This window comes from Stenella coeruleoalba (genome assembly GCF_951394435.1).
Source record: "Stenella coeruleoalba genome assembly, chromosome: 3".
Lineage (NCBI taxonomy): Eukaryota > Metazoa > Chordata > Mammalia > Artiodactyla > Delphinidae > Stenella > Stenella coeruleoalba.
Genome location: NC_137148.1, coordinates 109,757,756 through 109,776,023, shown reverse-complemented (window position 1 = coordinate 109,776,023; position 18,268 = coordinate 109,757,756). Strand labels below are relative to the sequence as shown.

Genomic DNA, 18,268 nt, shown 5'->3' with positions numbered 1-18,268 from the left:
TACAGGGGGAGCTTTCCAGGGCCTGGATTTGGATCTGGGCTTTGTCATTGCCGGTAGCTATGACCTTGGACAAGTTACTTAATGGCTCTATGCTTCAGTTTTTTAAATCTGTGAAATAGTTACTCCTGTTTTCTATTAAAATGACTAATAGTACCTATTTCAAAAGGTTATAATGTAAATTGAATTAATAATTTAAAAAGGAATTAAAGCACTTAAAACAGTATGCTGACACTAAGTATCTTTATTAGCTCCTACTGCAAGCATAAAAGCCCTTGTATTCTAACAGGAAACCGTGCCTGCAATGTCAGATGAATCCAGGAGGCCAGGTGGAGCTGGTGCAAGGGGGATAGCTTGCAATAATGAGTAAGAGAGAACATTGCAGGAAACTGGGAGAGGGCCTGTGACTTTTATTCTGTGAGATGAGAAATCATTGGCAGGTTTTGAACGGAGAAAAGACAGTATTTGATTCATGTTTTAACACCAGCCCTCTGGCTTCTGTGTTGAAAGTAGACTAGGATGGCAAGGATGAACTGCAAGGAAACCAGTTCTGAGCTGTTTAGTAACACAGGTGAGAGATGGTGGTGGTAGAAGTGGTCGGATTCTGGTTCTATTCTGAAGATAGAGACAACTAGTTCTATAGAAAGATTGGGTATTGAGTATGAGAGAAAAAGACTGTGGTTTTGACCTGATAAATTGTCAGAATTCAGCTTACATTTATTGCGATTAGCCTTTTAAATTACTTATTTATTTTATGTTTGACAGGGGTGATGTGGGTACTACCAGGGGACGGAAAGCGGGAATCAACGTTTCAATTTGGACACGATAAACTTGAAATCTATTACACATCCAAGCAGAGTGGTGTTCAGAGACAGGTTCGGACAAGAAAGAGGATAGATCATTCTTTCTTTCACGAATATTTATTGAAAACTTACTCTGTGCCAGGTCGTATTCTAGGCTCTGGAGGTAATTGTGAGAATACCGACAAAGTCCCTCAAGACCTCACCTAATGGTGAGACAGGTGATAAACAAGTCGGCAATCAAGCGCAATAATGTATGTAAAGTTTTTGGCTCTTCAAAGGGGACACAATGTACAATTGCTATCGTTGTTTTTAATATTCGGAGTATTGCAAGTGCTAGAAGATGGGCGTTGCCGTCTAGGATTGCCTCCTCCTCCCCCCGCCGCGGTGGTAGGCAGATCTTCCAGCCCAGAAGCAGGCCAGATTTCCAACAAAGTGGAATGGCGGCATTGCGCACGCGCAGCCTCAGTCTGGCGTCCTAGGAGACGGACTCCGAAAGTCTCGGCGCAGGCGCAATGCAAGAGACCGAAGACGCCTCGGGCAAGGGGATGGGGCGGGGCGAGCTCGGAGTGCGCCTGCGCACAGCGCGCTCTCGGCAGAGGAGCCGCAGTCTCGGGAGCGCCCAGGCGGTGTTTCGATAATCTCTGACCCGCCTCTCCTGCGAACCCGGCGTCATTGGACTGCACCCCGGGTGGGGACGTCCGCCGAGCACGGGAGGAAGCAACGATGCCGGTGAGTAGGGTCACTCAGCCGCGGGGGTTTCTCCTCATCCCTGCGGCCTGGCCGGGTGGCGCGGCCGTTACCATGGAGGCGCAGAGCAGGCGGGAGGCCGGGGTGGGGCGGGGCAGGGCAGGGCAGTGCGGGGCGGGCGAAGCGGTTGGGGAGCCAGGCCGGTAGGCCCTGGACTGGGGGGGTCCAGCCGACCCTGGGAGGGGCCCGCGGCAGGCCTTACGGTCTTCATTGCTGCTGCATCCCGCAAGGCCTGGGCTGCTTGACATAAAGGCACTGTGCCAGAGGATGCGCTCTCGCTCCCAGCCCTGTCCGCTGGGTAGGGCCTCTAGGAGCAACCGCGGAGGGTCGGGTTTTGATGTCTCGCACCCCGTGGGGTCTCTACGCCGAGGAGCCAAGCTCTGGAAGGCAGCAAAGCACGGGCAGTCTGCCTCTACCGCAGGCTGCTGACTCGAGCTGTCATTCCTCTTGTAGCGCTCTAGCTTACAGTGCAGAATGTAACCCGTAGGTGTCTTTGTGTGTGAGGGGAGTGAGTGGTGGGTGGCGGTATGTTTGTCTCGTAGGGTTTCACAGACTGTTAACTTGCATTTAATAAGGGGCCGTCGTAAGTCCAATATAGGGTCATGGAGAACAGTTGAGCTGCGGCCGGCTATTTACGTGAGGGGGGTGAGTGGTGGCTGGTGGTATGTTTGTCTTGTAGGTTATCACAGATTGTTATCGTGCACCTAATAAGGAGGCGTAGTAAGTCCATTATAGGGTGATGAAGAACACTTGAGCAGTGGCTGGTTATTTACTGGTTGCAAAGCCTTGGATAATTATTTAATCTTTCTGGGCCCTTCGTTCCTGTGTAATTAAACTTTTCCTTCTGGGGTTATCAGGATGAGATAAGAATGCACAGGAGACTTGAAGGACAGTGCTTGACTTTTAGCATTAAGTGCTTAATATTTGTTACTTGTTGCTTTCTATTTATCAATTCATTCAACAGTTATTGGGCACCAACCCCATGCTAGGCACTGGAGATACAATATTGAGCAAAACCAGCCAGGTTCTTGAACTTGAGAAGAGAGACCCTTGCCTCCTAGGGTGGAGGTGAAAACCATACATACATACAGGGACAAAGACACTTAACATTAATGAATGAAGTGGATGGGTGGCATACAATAGATAAAAATAGATTCTGGTGAATTAAGTGTTGCCATGTAGGAATGCTGACCTACAGATGTCAGATCATCTGTTTTTTCCAAGAGAATCTAGAAATTGTTATTTTTGTGAAATTGCTCGTTTTAATTTTTAGCAACTAATTCAAAAGATTTTTAAATAATATAAGCCAAGCAAAAGACATTTGTGGGCTGAATTCAGCCCCTTGACTGACTACCAGTTTGGAACTTATGGGTTAAATAGAGACACAGACATTAATCAAATAAGGAGCCAAAAAAAAAAAAAAAGGTAAAATTGTAACCGATGGAGAAGGAGATTGAAGGGTGCTATCAGGGCCTATACAAGGATTTGACCTAATCAGGGAAGTCTTCCCAGATGAAGGGGCTATTGAGCTGAGGTCTGCAGGGTAAGTGAAGAGGAGGGTGGGGGATGTTCTAGGCATAAGGAACAGCACCTGGGAAGGAGTGTGGTGAGAGGGATCATGGTGACAAGAAAAGGCCTAAAAGAAAGCCAGTGTGGCTGTGGCTAAGAAAGCCAAGCTTGTGAAATAAAACCAGATCTTACACACCCCCTGAAGGATTTCGATCTTCATCCCAGGATCTGTGGGAAACCATTGAAGAGTTTTAAGTAGGAGAGTGACATAATTAGATTTGTGTTGAAACTGACTGCCAAGTAGAGAACAGACTATAGGGGAACCTAATTAGATACAGTAGTACAGGTAGGAGTCTCTTATAATTCGGGGCGAGATAATGGTGACCTAGAATAAGGTGCTGAAAGTAGAGATGGAAAGAAGTGTGTTGAATTGATATAATCTGTTCCTTGTCAATGACAGTGGCTCACGTTTGTTTCTCTAATGCTTAGAAGAGTATCTGAAACAGTAGGAATTTAATATCTGTTCAACCAAACTGTTGAACTTCTTCACTTTAATAATTGTATTTTAATATAGATTCTTAATCATAAAATTTCAAAATTTGAAACTTTACATATACAAATGTTCATAAGGTTAGAGTCAAGCTAAAACATTTTTCTGCCATTGGGCTTTCTTTTCTGTCTTTCACTTGTCTTCTATAGAAAAAGTAGACTATATGAGGATATATTATTATTTTTTTAATTAATTTATTTTTACTTTTTGGCTGCATTGGGTCTTCGTTGGGTTGAGCAGGCTTCTCATTGCAGTGGCTTCTCTTGTTGTGGAGCACGGGCTCTAGGCTCGAGGGCTTTAGTAGTTGTGGCTCTCAGGCTCTAGAGCACAGGCTCAGTTGTAGCACACGGGCTTAGTTGCTCCCTGGCATGTAGGATCTTCCCGGACCAGGGCTCGAACCCGTGTCCCCTGCATTGGCAGGCAGATTCTTAACCACTGTGCCACCTGGGAAGCCCTGGATATATTATTTGATAAAAAATTTTTTTACTAATGCATTGTAGAAAATATTAATAAAACTAAAAGTCTCAGGGGGAGCAGAGGACCTATTACTAGATTCTAGATTAAAGTTATTAACCATATTCACACGTGTTTTCCTACAGGCAGGAAACTCAGAGCAAGTCAGGGGCTTTGTGCAGAAAGACAAGTCTCTAATATACTCTCTCATTTTCTGCCTGAATAGCATTAACTGTAAATGTAAATAAGGTTTCCTCTCCCCTCATTTGTATTGTAAAAGAAACTATTTTCATATCTTTTAAAATAAGCTTTTTCTATATATCTGTAAGATCTTTAATTGCATTTAACAACTATTTATGAAGTGCTTAACGTATGCAAGGCACTAGGATGCCAAAGTAGCCTTTTTCAAAATTTAAATTTAATCTGTTGAAGGTAAAAGTAAATGTTCTTTTCATTGTTTGTAAATATTTTCTCCACCAGATCAATAAATCAGAGAAGCCAGAAAGCTGCGATAATGTGAAGGTGGTGGTTAGGTGCCGGCCCCTCAATGACAGAGAGAAATCAATGTGCTACAAGCAGGCTGTCAGTGTGGATGAGATGAGGGGAACTATCACTGTACATAAGACTGATTCTTCCAATGAACCTCCAAAGACGTTTACTTTTGATACTGTTTTTGGACCAGAGAGTAAACAACTAGATGTTTATAACTTAACTGCCAGACCTATTATTGATTCTGTTCTTGAAGGCTACAATGGTGAGTACTTTATATAGTTTACTTTTTTTTAAAGTAGATCTTTATTGGAGCATAATTGCTTCACAATACCGTGTTAGCTTCTGTTGCACAAGAAAGGGAATCTGCCATATACATACACATGTCCCTGGATCCCCTCCCTCTTTTTTTTTTTTCCAGTACGCGGGCCTCTCACTGTTGTGACCTCTCCCATTGCGGAGCACAGGCTCCAGACGCGCAGGCTCAGCGGCCATGGCTCACGGGCCGAGCCGCTCCGCGGCATGTGGGATCTTCCCGGACCGGGGCATGAACCTGTGTCCCCTGCATTGGCAGGTGGACTCTCAACCACTGCGCCACTAGGGAAGCCCCCTTGCCTCTTGAGCCTCCCTCCCATCCTCCCTGCCTCACCCCTCTAGGTCATTGCCAAGCACAGAGCTGATCTCCGTGTGCTGTGCTGCTACTTCGTACCAGCCAACTGTTTTACATTCGGTAGTGTATATACGTCGATGCCACTCTCACTTCGCCCCAGCTTCACCCTCCCACCCCATGTCATCAAGTCCATTCTCTATGTCTACCTCTTTATTCCTGCCCTGCAACTAGGTTCATCACTACCATTTTTTTTTTTTTAGATTCCATATATATGCATTAGCATACTGTATTTGTTTTTCTAACTTACTTCACTCTGTATGACAGACTCTAGGTCCATCCACCTCACTACAAATAACTCAGTTTCGTTTCTTTTTATAGCTGAGCAATATTCCATTGTATATATGTGCCACATCGTCTTTTTCCATTCATTGGTCGATGGACATTTAGGTTGATTCCATGTCCTGGATATTGTAAATAGTGCTGCACTGAACATTGTGGTCCATGTATCTTCTTGAATTATGATTCTCTCAGGGTATATGCCCAGTAGTGGGATTGCTGGGTCATATGGTAGTTCTATTTTTAGTTTTTTGAGGAACCTCCATACTGTTTTCCATAGTGGTTTTATCAATTTACATTCCCACCAACAGTGTAGGAGGGTTCCCTTTTCACCACACCCTTTCCAGCATTTATTGTTTCTACCTTTTTTGATAATGGCCATTCTGACCGGCGTGAGGTGATACCTCATTGTAGATTTGATTTGCATTTCATAATAATTAGTGATGTTGAGCATCTTTTGATGTGCCTCTTGGCCATCTGTATGTCTTCCTTGTTGAAATGTCTATTGGGTCTTCTGCCCATTTTTTAACTGGATTGTTTGTTTTCTTGATATTGAGCTCCATGAGCAGTTGGTATATTTTGGAGATTAATCATTTGTCGTTTCATTTGCAAATATTTTCTCCCATTCTGAGGGTTGTCTTTCTGTCTTGTTTATGGTTTCCTTTGCTGTGCAAAAGCTTTTAAGTTTAATTAAGTTCCATTAGTTTATTTTTGTTTTTATTTGTTACTCTAGGAAGTGGGTCCAAAAAGATCTTGCTGTGGTTTATGTCAAAGAGTGGTTTTCCTATGTTTTCCTCTAAAAGTTCTATAGTGTCTGTTCTTACATTTAGGTCTTTAATCCATTTGGAGTTTATTTTTGTGTATGATGTTAGGTAGTGTTCTAATTTCATTCTTTTATTTTTTAGTTTTTTTACTTTTTTTGATTGAGAAATCTAGAAGTTTAATTTTTTTTTTACATCTATAGTGGAGTATAATTGCTTTACAATGGTGTGTTTGTTTCTGCTTCATAACAAAGTGAATCAGTTATACATACACATATGTTCCCATGTCTCTTCCCTCTTATGTCTCCCTCCCTGCCACCCTCCCTATCCCACCCCTCTAGGCGGTCACAAAGCACTGAGCTGATCTCCCTGTGCTATGTGACTGCTTCCCACTAGCTATCTATTTTACATTTGGTAGTGTATATGTGTCCATGCCACTCTCTCACTTTGTCACAGCTTACCCTTCTCCCTCCCCATATCCTCAAGTCCATTCTCTAGTAGGTCTGTGTCTTTATTCCCGTCTTACCCCTAGGTTCTTCATGACTTTTTTTTTTCCTTAGATTCCATATATATGTGTTAGCATACGGTATTTGTCTTTCTCTTTCTGGCTTACTTCACTCTGTATGACACACTCTAGGTCCATCCACCTCACTACAAATAACTCAAGTTCGTTTCTTTTTATGGCTGAGTAATATTCCATTGTATATATATATGCCACATCTTCTTTATTCATCTGTTGATGGACACTTAGGTTGCTTCCATGTCCTGGCTATTGTAAATAGAGCTGCAGTGAACATTTTGTTACATGACTCTTTTTGAATTATGATTTTCTCAGGGTATATGCCCAGTAGTGGGATTGCTGGGTTGTATGGTAGTTCTATTTGTAGTTTTTTAAGGAACCTCCATACTGTTCTCCATAGTGGCTGCATCAATTTACATTCCCACCAACAGTGCAAGAGGTTTCCCTTTTCTCCACACCCTCTCCAGCATTTATTGTTTGTAGATTTTTTGATGATGGCCATTCTGAACGGTGTGAGATGATATCTCATTGTAGTTTTGATTTGCATTTCTCTAATGATTAATGATGTTGAGCATCCTTTCATGTGTTTGTTGGCAATCTGTATATCTTCTTTGGAGAAATGTCTATTGATTGGGTTGTTTGTTTTTATGTTATTGAGCTGCATGAGCTGCTTGTAAATTTTGGAGATTAATCCTTTATCATTTGCTTCATTTGCAAATATTTTCTCCCATTCTGAGGGTTGTCTTTTGGTCTTGTTTATGGTTTCCTTTGCTGTGCAAAAGCTTTTAAGTTTCATTAGGTCCCATTTGTGTATTTTTGTTTTTATTTCCATTTCTCTAGGAGGTGGATCAAAAAGGATCTGCTGTGATTTATATCATAAAGTGTTCTGCCTACGTTTTCCTCTAAGAGTTTGATAGTTTCTGGCCTTACATTTAGGTCTTTAATCCATATTGAGCTTATTTTTGTCTATGGTGTTAGGGAGTGTTCTAATCTCATACTTTTACATGTACCTGTCCAGTTTTCCCAGCACCACTTATTGAAGACGCTGTCCTTTCTCCACTGTACATTCCTGCTGCCTTTATCAAAGATAAGGTGACCATATGTGCATGGGTTTATCTCTGGGCTTTCTATCCTGTTCCATTGATCTATAATTCTGTTTTTGTGCCAGTACCATACTGTCTTGATTACTGTAGCTTTGTAGTATAGTCTGAAGTCAGGGAGCCTGATTCCTCCAGCTGCGTTTTTCATTCTCAAGATTGCTTTGTCTATTCGGGGTCTTTTGTGTTTCCACACAAATTGTGAAATTTTTTGTTCTAGTTCTGTGAAAAATGCCATTGGTAGTTTGATAGGGATTGCATTGAATCTGTAGATTGCTTTGGGTAGTGTAGTCATTTTCCCAATGTTGATTCTTCCATTCCAAGAACATGGTGTATCTCTCCATCTATTTGTATCAACTTTAATTTCTTTCATCAGTGTCTTATACAGGTCTTTTGTCTCCTTAGGTAGGTTTATTCCTAGATATTTTATTCTTTTTGTTGCAATGGTAAATGGGAGTGTTTTCTTGATTTCACTTTCAGATTTTTCATCATTAGTGTATAGGAATGCCAGAGATTTCTGTGCATTAATTTTGTATCCTGCTACTTTACAAATTCATTGATTACCTCTAGTAGTTTTCTGGTAGCATCTTTAGGATTCTCTGTGTATAGTATCACGTCATCTGCAAACAGTGACAGCTTTACTTCTTCTTTTCCAATTTGGATTTCTTTTATTTCCTTTTCTTCTCTGATTGCTGTGGCTAAAACTTCCAAAACTGTGTTGCATGAGATTGGTGAGAGTGGGCAACCTTGTCTTGTTCCTGAGCTTAGTGGAAATTCTTTCAGTTTTTCACCATTGTGGATGATGTTGGCTGTGGGTTTGTCATATATGGCCTTTATTATGTTGAGGAAAGTTCCCTGTATGCCTACTTACTGCAGGGTTTTTATTATAAATGGGTGTTGAATTTTGTTGAAAGCTTTCTCTGCATCTATTGAGATGATCATATGGTTTTTCTCCTTTTGTTAATTTGTTAATATGGTGTATCATGTTGATTGATTTGCGTATATTGAAGAATCCTTGCATTCCTGGAATAAACCCCACTTGATCATGGTGTATGATCCTTTTAATGTGCTGTTGGATTCTGTTTGCTAGTATTGTTTTGAGGATTTTTGCATCTATGTTCATCAGTGATATAGGCCTGTAGTTTTCTTTCTTTGTGACATCCTTGTCTGGTTTTGGTATCAGGGTGATGGTGGCCTCATAGAAAGAGTTTGGGAGTGTTCCTCCCTCTGCTATATTTTGGAAGAGTTTGAGAAGGATAGGTGTTAGCTCTTCTCTAAATGTTTGATAGAATTGGCCTGTGAAGCCATCTGGTCCTGGGCTTTTGTTTGTTGGAAGATTTTTTTTTTTTTTTTTTTTTACGGTACGTGGGCCTCACTGTGTGGCCTCTCCCGTTGAGGAGCACAGGCTCCAGCCGCGCAGGCTCAGCGGCCATGTCTCACGGGCCCAGCTGCTCCGCGATATGTGGGATCTTCCTGGACCGGGGCACGAACACATGTCCCCTGCATCAGCAGGCAGACTCTCAACCACTGCGCCAGCAGGGAAGCCCTGTTGGAAGATTTTAAATCACAGTTTCAATTTCAGTGCTTGTGATTGGTCTGTTCATATTTTCTATTTCTTCCTGATTCAGTCTTGGCAGGTTGTGCATTTCTAAGGATTTGTCCATTTCTTCCAGGTTGTCCATTTTATTGGCATAGAGTTGCTTGTAGTAATCTCTCATGATCTTTTGTATTTCTGCAGTGTCAGTTGTTACTTCTCCTTTTTCATTTCTAATTCTATTGATTTGAGTCTTCTCCCTTTTTTTCTTGATGAGCCTGGCTAATGGTTTATCAATTTTGTTTATCTTCTCAAAGAACCAGCTTTTAGTTTTATTGATCTTTGCTATCGTTTCCTTCAGTTCTTTTTCATTTATTTCTGATATGATCTTTATGATTTCTTGCCTTCTGCTAACTTTGGGGGGTTTTTTTGTTCTTCTTTCTCTAATTGCTTTAGGTGCAAGGTTAGGTTGTTTATTCGAGATGTTTCCTGTTTCTTAAGGTAGGATTGTATTGCTATAAATTTCCCTCTTAGAACTGCTTTTGCTGCATCCCATAGGTTTTGGGTCGTCGTGTCTGCATTGTCATTTGTTTCTAGATATTTTTTAATTTTCTCTTTGATTTCTTCAGTGATCGCTTCGTTATTAAGTAGTGTATTGTTTAGCCTCCATGTGTTTGTATTTTTGACAGATCTTTTCCTGTAATTGTTGTCTCATAGCATTGTTGTCGGAAAAGATACTTGTTACCATTTCAATTTTCTTAAATTTACCAAGTCTTGATTTGTGACCCAAGATACGATCTATCCTGGAGAATGTTCCATGAGCACTTGAGAAAAATGTGTATTCTGTTGTTTTTGGATGGAATGTCCTATAAATATCAATTATGTCCGTCTTGTTTAATGTATCATTTAAATCTTGTGTTTCCTTATTTATTTTCATTTTGGATGATCTGTCCATTGGTGAAAATGGGGTGTTAAAGTCCCCTACTATGAATGTGTTACTGTCGATTTCCCCTTTTATGGCTGTTAGCATTTTCCTTATGTATTGAGGTGCTCCTATGTTGGGTGCATAAATATTTACAATTGTTATATCTTCTTCTTGGATCGATCCCTTGATCATTATGTAGTGTTCTTCTTTGTCTCTTCTAATAGTCTTTATTTTATTTTATTTCTTTATTTTTTTATTTATTTGTTTTTTGCGGTATGCGGGCTCCTCACTGTTGTGGCCTCTCCCGTTGCGGAGCACAGGCTCCGGAGGCGCAGGCCCAGTGGCCATGGCCCATGGGCGCAGCTGCTCCATGGCATGTGCGAGCCTCCTGGACTGGGGCACGAATAGTCGGGACTTTCCTGCTGGCACAGTGGTTGAGAGTCCGCCTGCCGATGCAGGGGACACAGGTTTGTGCCCCAGTCTGGGAGGATCCCACATGCCGCGGAGCGGCTGCGCTCATGGGCCATGGCCCTTGGGCCTGCGCCTCCGGAGCTTGTGCTCCGCCACGGGAGAGGCCACAAAGTGAGGGACCCGCGTACTGCAAAAATAAAATAAAATAAAACGTCTGTTTTGTCCGATAGGAGAATTGCTACTCCAGCTTTCTTTTGGTTTCCATTTTCATGGAATATCTTTTTCCATCCCCTTACTTTCAGTCTCTATGTGTCTCTAGGTCTGAAGTGGGTCTCTTGTAGACAGCAAATATATGGGTCTTGTTTTTGTATCCATTCAGCCAGTCTGTGTCTTTTGGTGGGAACATTTAATCCATTTACATTTAAGGTAATTATTGATATGTATGTTCCTATTCCCATTTTCTTAATTGTTTTGGGTTTGTTATTGTAGGTTGTTTCCTTCTCTTGTGTTTCTTGCTTAGAGAAGTGCCTTTAGCATTTGTTGTAAAGCTGGTTTGGTGGTGCTGAACTCTCTCAGCTTTTGCTTGTCTGTAAAGGTTTTAATTTCTTCATCAAATCTGAATGAGATCCTTGCTGGGTAGAGTAATCTTGGTTGTAGGTTTTTCTCCTTCATCACTTTAAATATGTCCTGCCAGTCCCTTCTGGCTTGCAGAGTTTCTGCTGAAAGATCAGCTGTTAACCTTATGGGTATTCCCTTTTGTATTATTTGTTGTTTTTCCCTTGCTGCTTTTAATATATTTTCTTTGTATTTATTTTTTGACAGTTTGATTAATATGTGGCTTGGCGTGTTTCTCCTTGGATTTATCCTGTATGGGACTCTCTGTGCTTCCTGGACCTGACTATTTCCTTTCCTATATTAGGGAAGTTTTCAACTATAAGCTCTTCAAATATTTTCTCAGTCCCTTTCTTTTTCTTTTCTTCTTCTGGAACCCCTATAATTCGAATGTTGGTGCATTTAATGTTGTCCCAGAGGTCTCTGAGACTGTCCTCAGTTCTTTTCATTCTTTTTTCTTTATTCTGCTCTGCAGTAGTTATTTCCACTATTTTATCTTCCAGGTCACTTATCCGTTCTTCTGCCTCAGTTATTCTGCTATTGATCCCATCTAGAGTATTTTAAATTTCATTTATTGTGTTGTTCATCGTTGCTTGTTTCATCTTAGTTCTTCTAGGTCCTTGTTAAATGTTTCTTGCATTTTGTCTATTCTCTTTCGAAGATTTTGGGTCATCTTTACTATCATTTTTCTGAATTCTTTTTCAGGTAGACTGCCTATTTTCTCTTCATTTGTTAGGTCTGGTGGGTTTTTATCTTGCCCCTTCATCTGCTGTGTGTTTTTCTGTCTTCTCATTTTGCTTATCTTACTGTGTTTGGGGTCTCCGTTTTGCAGGCTGCAGGTTCGTAGTTCCTGTTGTTTTTGGTGTCTGTCCCCAGTGGCAAAAGTTGGTTCAGTGGTTTGTGTAGGCTTCCTGGTGGAGGGGACTAGTGCCTGTGTTCTGGTGGATGAGGCTGGATCTTTTCTTTCTGGTGGGCAGGTCCACGTCTGGTGGTGTGTTTTGGGGTGTCTGTAGGCTTATTATGATCTTAGGTAGCCTCTTTGCTAATGGGTGGTGTTGTGTTCCTGTCTTGCTAGTTGTTTGGCATAGGGTGTCCAGCACTGTAACTTGCTGGTCGTTGAGTGAAGCTGGGTGCTGGTGTTGAGATGGAGATCTCTGGGAGATTTTCGCCATTTGATATTATGTGGAGCTGGGAGGTCTCTTGTGTACCATTGTCCTGAATTTGGCTCTCCCCAGTCAGAGGCACAGCACTGACTCCTGGCTGAAGCACCAAGAGCCTTTCATCCACACGGCTCAGAATAAAAGGGAGAAAAAGTAGAAAGAAAGAAAGAAAGAAAGAGGTTAAAAGAAAATAAAATAAAGTAAGATAAAATAAAATAAAGTTATTAAAATAAAAAATAATTATTAAAAAAATTTTTTTAAATAAAAAAAAACAAAAAAACGGACGGATAGAACCCTAGGACAAATGGTGAAAGCAAAGCTTGTGACAAAATCTCACACAGAAGCATACACATACACACTCACAAAAAGGAGGAAAAGAGGGAAAACATAATAAATCTTGCTCTCAAAGTCCACCTCCTCAATTTGGGATGATTCATTGTGTATTCATGTGTTCCACAGATGCAGGGTACATCAAGTTGATTGTGGAGATTTAATCCGCTGCTCCTGAGGCTGCTAGGAGAGATTTTCCTTTCTTTGTTCTCACAGCTACCGTGGCTCAGCTTTGGATTTGGCCCCGCCTCTGCTTGTAGGTCCCCGGAGGGCGTCTGTTCTTCGCTCACACGGGGACGGGGTAAAGGAGCAGCTGACTGGGGACTCTGGCTCACTCAGGCTGGTGGGGGGGGGGTGGGAAGGGAAGGGTGTGGATGCGGAGCAAGCCTGAGGTGGCAGAGGCCGGCGGGACGTTTCACCAGCCTGAGGCACGCCTTGCGTTCTCCCGGGGAAGTTGTCCCTGGATCCCGGGACCACGGCAGTGGTGGGCTGCACAGGCTTCCGGGAGGGGAGGTGTGGATAGTGACCTGTGCTCGCACACAGGCTTCTTGGTGGCGGCAGCAACAGCAGCCGTAGCGTCTCATGCCCGTCTCGGGGGTCCGCGCTGTTAGCCGCGGCTTGCGCCCTGGAAGCTCCTTTAAGCAGCATTCTTAATCCCCTCTCCTCGTGCACCAGGAAACAAAGAGGGAAGAAAAAGTCTCTTGCCTCTTCGGCAGGTCCAGACTTTTCCCCAGACTCCCTCCCGGCTAGCCGTGATGCACTAACCCCCTGCATGCTGTGTTCACGCCGCCAACCCCAGTCCTCTCCCTGCACTTCAACCGAAGCCCGAACCTCATCTCCCAAACCCGCCCACCCCAGCGGGTGAGCAGACAAGCCTCTCGGGCTGGTGAGTGCCCGTCGGCATCGATCCTCTGTGCGGGAATCTCTCTGCTTTGCCCTCTGCACCCCTGTTGCTGTGCTCTCTTCCCCGTCTCTGAAGCTTCCCCCGTCCGCCACCCGCAGTCTCCGCCTGTGAAGGGGCTTCCTAGTGTGTGGATACCTTTCCTCCTTCACAGCTCCCTCCCACTGGTGCAGGTCCCGTCCCTATTCTTTTGTCTCTGTTTATTCTTTTGTCTTTTGCCCTACCCAGGTACGTGGGGGAGTTTCTTGCCTTTTGGGAGGTCTGAGGTCTTCTGCCGGTGTTCAGTAGGTGTTCTGTATTTGTTCCACGTGTAGATGTATTTCTGGTGTATCTGTGGGGAGGAAGGTGATCTCTGCGTCTTACTCTTCCGCCATCTTCCCCCTCTCCAGTAGAAGTTTTTCTAATTTCAGTCTTTTACATGTAGCTGTCCAATTTTCCCAGCACAACTTATTGAAGCGGCTGTCTTTTCTCCCTTGTATGTTCTTGCCACCTTTGTCGTAAATTAGGTGACCATATATGTATGGGTTTATGTCTGGGCATTCTATCCTGTAACATTGATCTATATTTCTGTTTTCCTGCCAGTACCATACTGTCTTGATTACTGTACCTTTATCATATAGTTTGAAGTCAGGGAGTCTGATTCCTCCAGCTCCGTTTTTCTTTCTCAAGATTGCTTTGGCTATTTGGGGTCTTTTGTGTTTCCATACAAATTGTAAGATTTTTTGTTCTAATTCTGTGAAGAATGACATTGGTAGTTTGATAGGGATTTCATTGAATCTGTAGATTGCTTTGGGTAGTATAGTCATTTTCACAATATTGATTCTTCCAATCGAAGAACATGGTATATTCCTGCATCTGTTTATGTCATCTTTGATTTCCTTCATCAGTGTTTTATAGTTTTCTGAGTACAAGTCTTTCACCTCCTTATGTGGGTTTATTCCTAGGTATTTTATTCTTTTTGTTGGAGTGATAAATGGGAGTGTTTCCTTAATTTCTCTTTTTGATTTTTCGTGTTGGTGTATAGGAATGCCAGAGATTTCTGTGCATTAATTTTGTATCCTACAACCTTACCAAATTCATTGATTAGTTCTAGTAGTTTTCTGGTGGCATCTTTAGGATTTTCTATGTATAGTATCATGTCATCGGCAAATAGTGAGAGTTTTACTTCTTTTCCAATTTATATTCCTTTTATTTCTTTTTCTTCTCTGATTGCTGTGGCTAGGACTTCCAAAACTGTGTTGGATAAGAGTGGCGAGAGTGGACATCCTTGTTTTCTTCCTGATCCTAGTGGAAATGCTTTCAGTTTTTCACCATTGAGTATGATGCTTGCTGTGGGTTTGTCATATATGGCCTTTATTATGTTGAGGTAGGTTCCCTGTATGCCCATTTTCTGGAGAGTTTTTATCATAAATCGGTGTTGAATTTCGTCAGAAGCTTTTTCTGCATCTATTGAGATGACCATATGGTTTTTATTCCTTAATTTGTTAACGTGGTGTATCACATTGGTTGATTTGCATATATTGAGGAATCCTCGCATCCCTGGGATAAATCCCACTTGATCATGGTGTATGATCCTTTTAATGTGCTGTTGGATTATGTTTGCTAGTATTTTGTTCAGGATTTTTGTATCTATGTTTATCAGTGATACTGGTCTATAATTTTCTGTTTTTGTGATATCTTTTTCTGATTTTGGTATTAGAGTGATGGTGGCTTTGTAGAATGAATTTGGGAGTGTTTCTCCCTCTGCAATTTTTTGGAAGAGTTTGAGAAGGATGGGTGTTAGCTCTTCTCTCAGTGTTTGATAGAATTCTCCTGTGAAGCCATCTGGTCCTGGACTTTTGTTGGTTGGAAGCTTTTAAATTACTGTTTCAGTTTCATTACTTGTGATATGTCTGTTTATATTTTCTAATTCTTCCTGGTTCAGTCTTGGAAAATTGTACCTTTCCAAGAATTTGTTCATTTCTTCGTGGTTGTGCATTTTATTGGCATGTAGTTGTTTGTAGTAGTCTCTTATAATCCTTTGTATTTCTGCAGTGTCAGTTGTGATTTCTCCTTTTTCATTTCTAATTTTATTGACTTGCATCCTCTCCCTTTTTTTCTTGACGAGTCTGGCTAAGGGTTTATCAATTTTGTTTATCTTCTCAAAGAATCTTTTAGTTTTATTGATCTTTGCTATTGTTTTCTTTATTTCTGTTTCATTTATTTCTGCTCTGATCTTTATGATTTCTTTCTTTCTACTGACTTTGGGTTTTCTTTGTTCTTCTTTCTCTAGTTGATTGAAGTGTAGGGTTAGATTGTTTATTTGAGATTTTTCTTGTTTCTTGAGATGAGATTGAATTGCTGTAAACTTCCCTCTTAGAACTGCTTTTGCTGCGTCCCGTAGGTTTTGGGTTGTCATGTGTTTCTATGTATTTTTTTATTTCTTCTTTGATTTCTTCAGTGATCTCTCGGTTATTTAGTAGTGCACTGTTTAGCCTGCATATATTTGTTTTTCTTACAGTTTTTTTCTTGTAATTGATTTCCAGTCTCAGCGTTGTGATCAGAAAAGATGCTTCATACGATTTCAATTTTCTTAAATTTTCCAAGGCTTGATTTGTGACCCAAGATGTGATCTGTCCTGGAGAATGTTCCATGTGCACTAGAGAAAAATGTGTATTCTGTTTTTTTTGGATGGAATGTTCTGTAAATATCACTTAAATCTATCTGGTCTATTGTGTCATTTAAAGCTTGTGTTTCCTTATTTATTTTCTGTTTGGATGATCTGTCCATTGGTGTAAGTAAGGTGTTAAAGTTCCCCACTATTACTGGGTTACTGTCGATTTCTCCTTTCATGGTTGTTAGCATTTGCCTTTTGTATTGAGGTGCTCCTATGTTGGATGCATAAACATTTATAATTGTTATATCTTCTTGGATTGATCCTTTGATCATTATGTAGCGTCCCTCCTTATCTCTTGTAACAGTTTTTATTTTAAAGTCTATTTTATCTGAGTATTGCTACTCTAGCTTTCTTTTGATTTCCATTTGCATGGAATATCTTTTTCCATCCCTTCACTTTCAGTCTGTTTGTGTCCCTAGGTCTGAAGTGGGTCTCTTGTAGACAGCGTATATATGGGACTTGTTGTTGTATCCATTCAGCCAGTGTGTGTCTTTTGGTTGGGGCATTTAATCCATTTACATTCAAGATTACTATTGATATATATGTTCCTATTACCATTTTCTTAATCGTTTTGGGTTTGTTTTTGTTGGTTTTTTTCTTCTCTTGTGTTTCCCACTTAGAGAATCTTTTTTAGCATTTGTTGTAAAGTTGGTTTGGTGGCGCTGAATTCTCTTAGCTTTTGTTTGTCTGAAAAGCTTTTGATTTCTCCATCAAATCTAAATGAGATCCTTGCTGGGTAGAGTAATCTTGGTTGTAGGTTTTTCTCTTTCATCACTTTAAGTATATCCTGCCACTCCCTTCTGGCCTACAGAGTTTCTGCTGAAAAATCAGCCGATAACCTTATGGGGATTCCTTTTTATGTTATTTTTTGTTTTTTCCTCGCTGTTTTTAATATTTTTTCTTTGAATTTAATTTTTATTAGTTTGATTAATATGTGTCTTGGTGTGTTTCTCCTAGGGTTTATCCTCTATGGGACTTTCTGTGCTTCCTGGACCTGGGTGACTATTTCCTTTCCCATGTTAGGGAAGTTTTCCACTATAATCTCTTCAAGTATTTTCTCAGACCGTTTCTTTTTCTCTTCTTCTTCTGGGACCCGTATAATTTGAATGTTGGTGTGTTTGTGTTGTCCCAGAGGTCTCTGAGACTGTCCTCAATTCTTTTCATTCCTTTTTCTTTATTCTGCTCTTCGGCAGTTATTTCCATCATTTTGTCTTCCACCTCACTTATTTGTTCTTCTGCCTCCGTTATTCTGTTATTGATTCCTTCTAGTGTATTTTTCATTTCAGTTATTGTGTTGTTCATCTCTGTTTGTTCTTTAATTCTTCTAGATCTTTGTTAAACATTTCTTGTATTTTCTCAATCTGTGTCTCCATTCTATTTCTGACATTCTGGATCATCTTTACTATCATTACTCTGAATTCTTTTTCAGGTAGATTGCCTATTTCCTCTTCATTTATTTGGTCTTGTAGGTTTTTACCTTGCTCCTTCATCTATGTCATATTTTTTGCCATCTCTTTTTTTTTTTTTAAAGAGGGGATTGTGTTCCTGTTTTACAGGTTGTTTGGCCTGAGGCTTCCCACACTGTAGTTTGTAGGCTATTGGGTAGAGCTGGGTCTTGGTGCTGAGATGAGGAACTCTGTGAGACCTCACTCTGATGAACATTTCCTGGGGTCTGAGGTTCTCTGTTAGTCTAGTGGTTCGGACTTGGAGCTCCTACCACAGGAGCTTCCCCCTGACCCCAGGTTTGCAAATCAAGATCCTGCAAACCACGTGGGTGGCTAAAAAAAATTTTTTTAAAGAGAAAAATAACAAAGTAAAACATAAAATTAAACTAGGAAACTAACAGATATGTTAGAAAGAATATAAA

At 41.1% G+C, this 18,268-nt stretch overlaps 1 protein-coding gene across 2 annotated transcripts in view; it reads left to right on the top strand.

The window, feature by feature from the left end:
* Positions 1–1,390: 1,390 nt before the first annotated feature.
* Positions 1,391–18,268, top strand: part of KIF3A (kinesin family member 3A) — an 85,431-nt gene continuing 68,553 nt past the window's right edge. For both annotated transcript variants that reach the window (XM_079917438.1, XM_079917437.1), the window contains exons 1-2: positions 1,391–1,529; positions 4,540–4,813. In XM_079917438.1, coding sequence (XP_079773564.1) covers positions 1,524–1,529; positions 4,540–4,813 — 280 coding nt within the window. In that variant the 5' untranslated portion in view covers positions 1,391–1,523. The remainder of the gene's footprint in view (positions 1,530–4,539; positions 4,814–18,268) is intronic.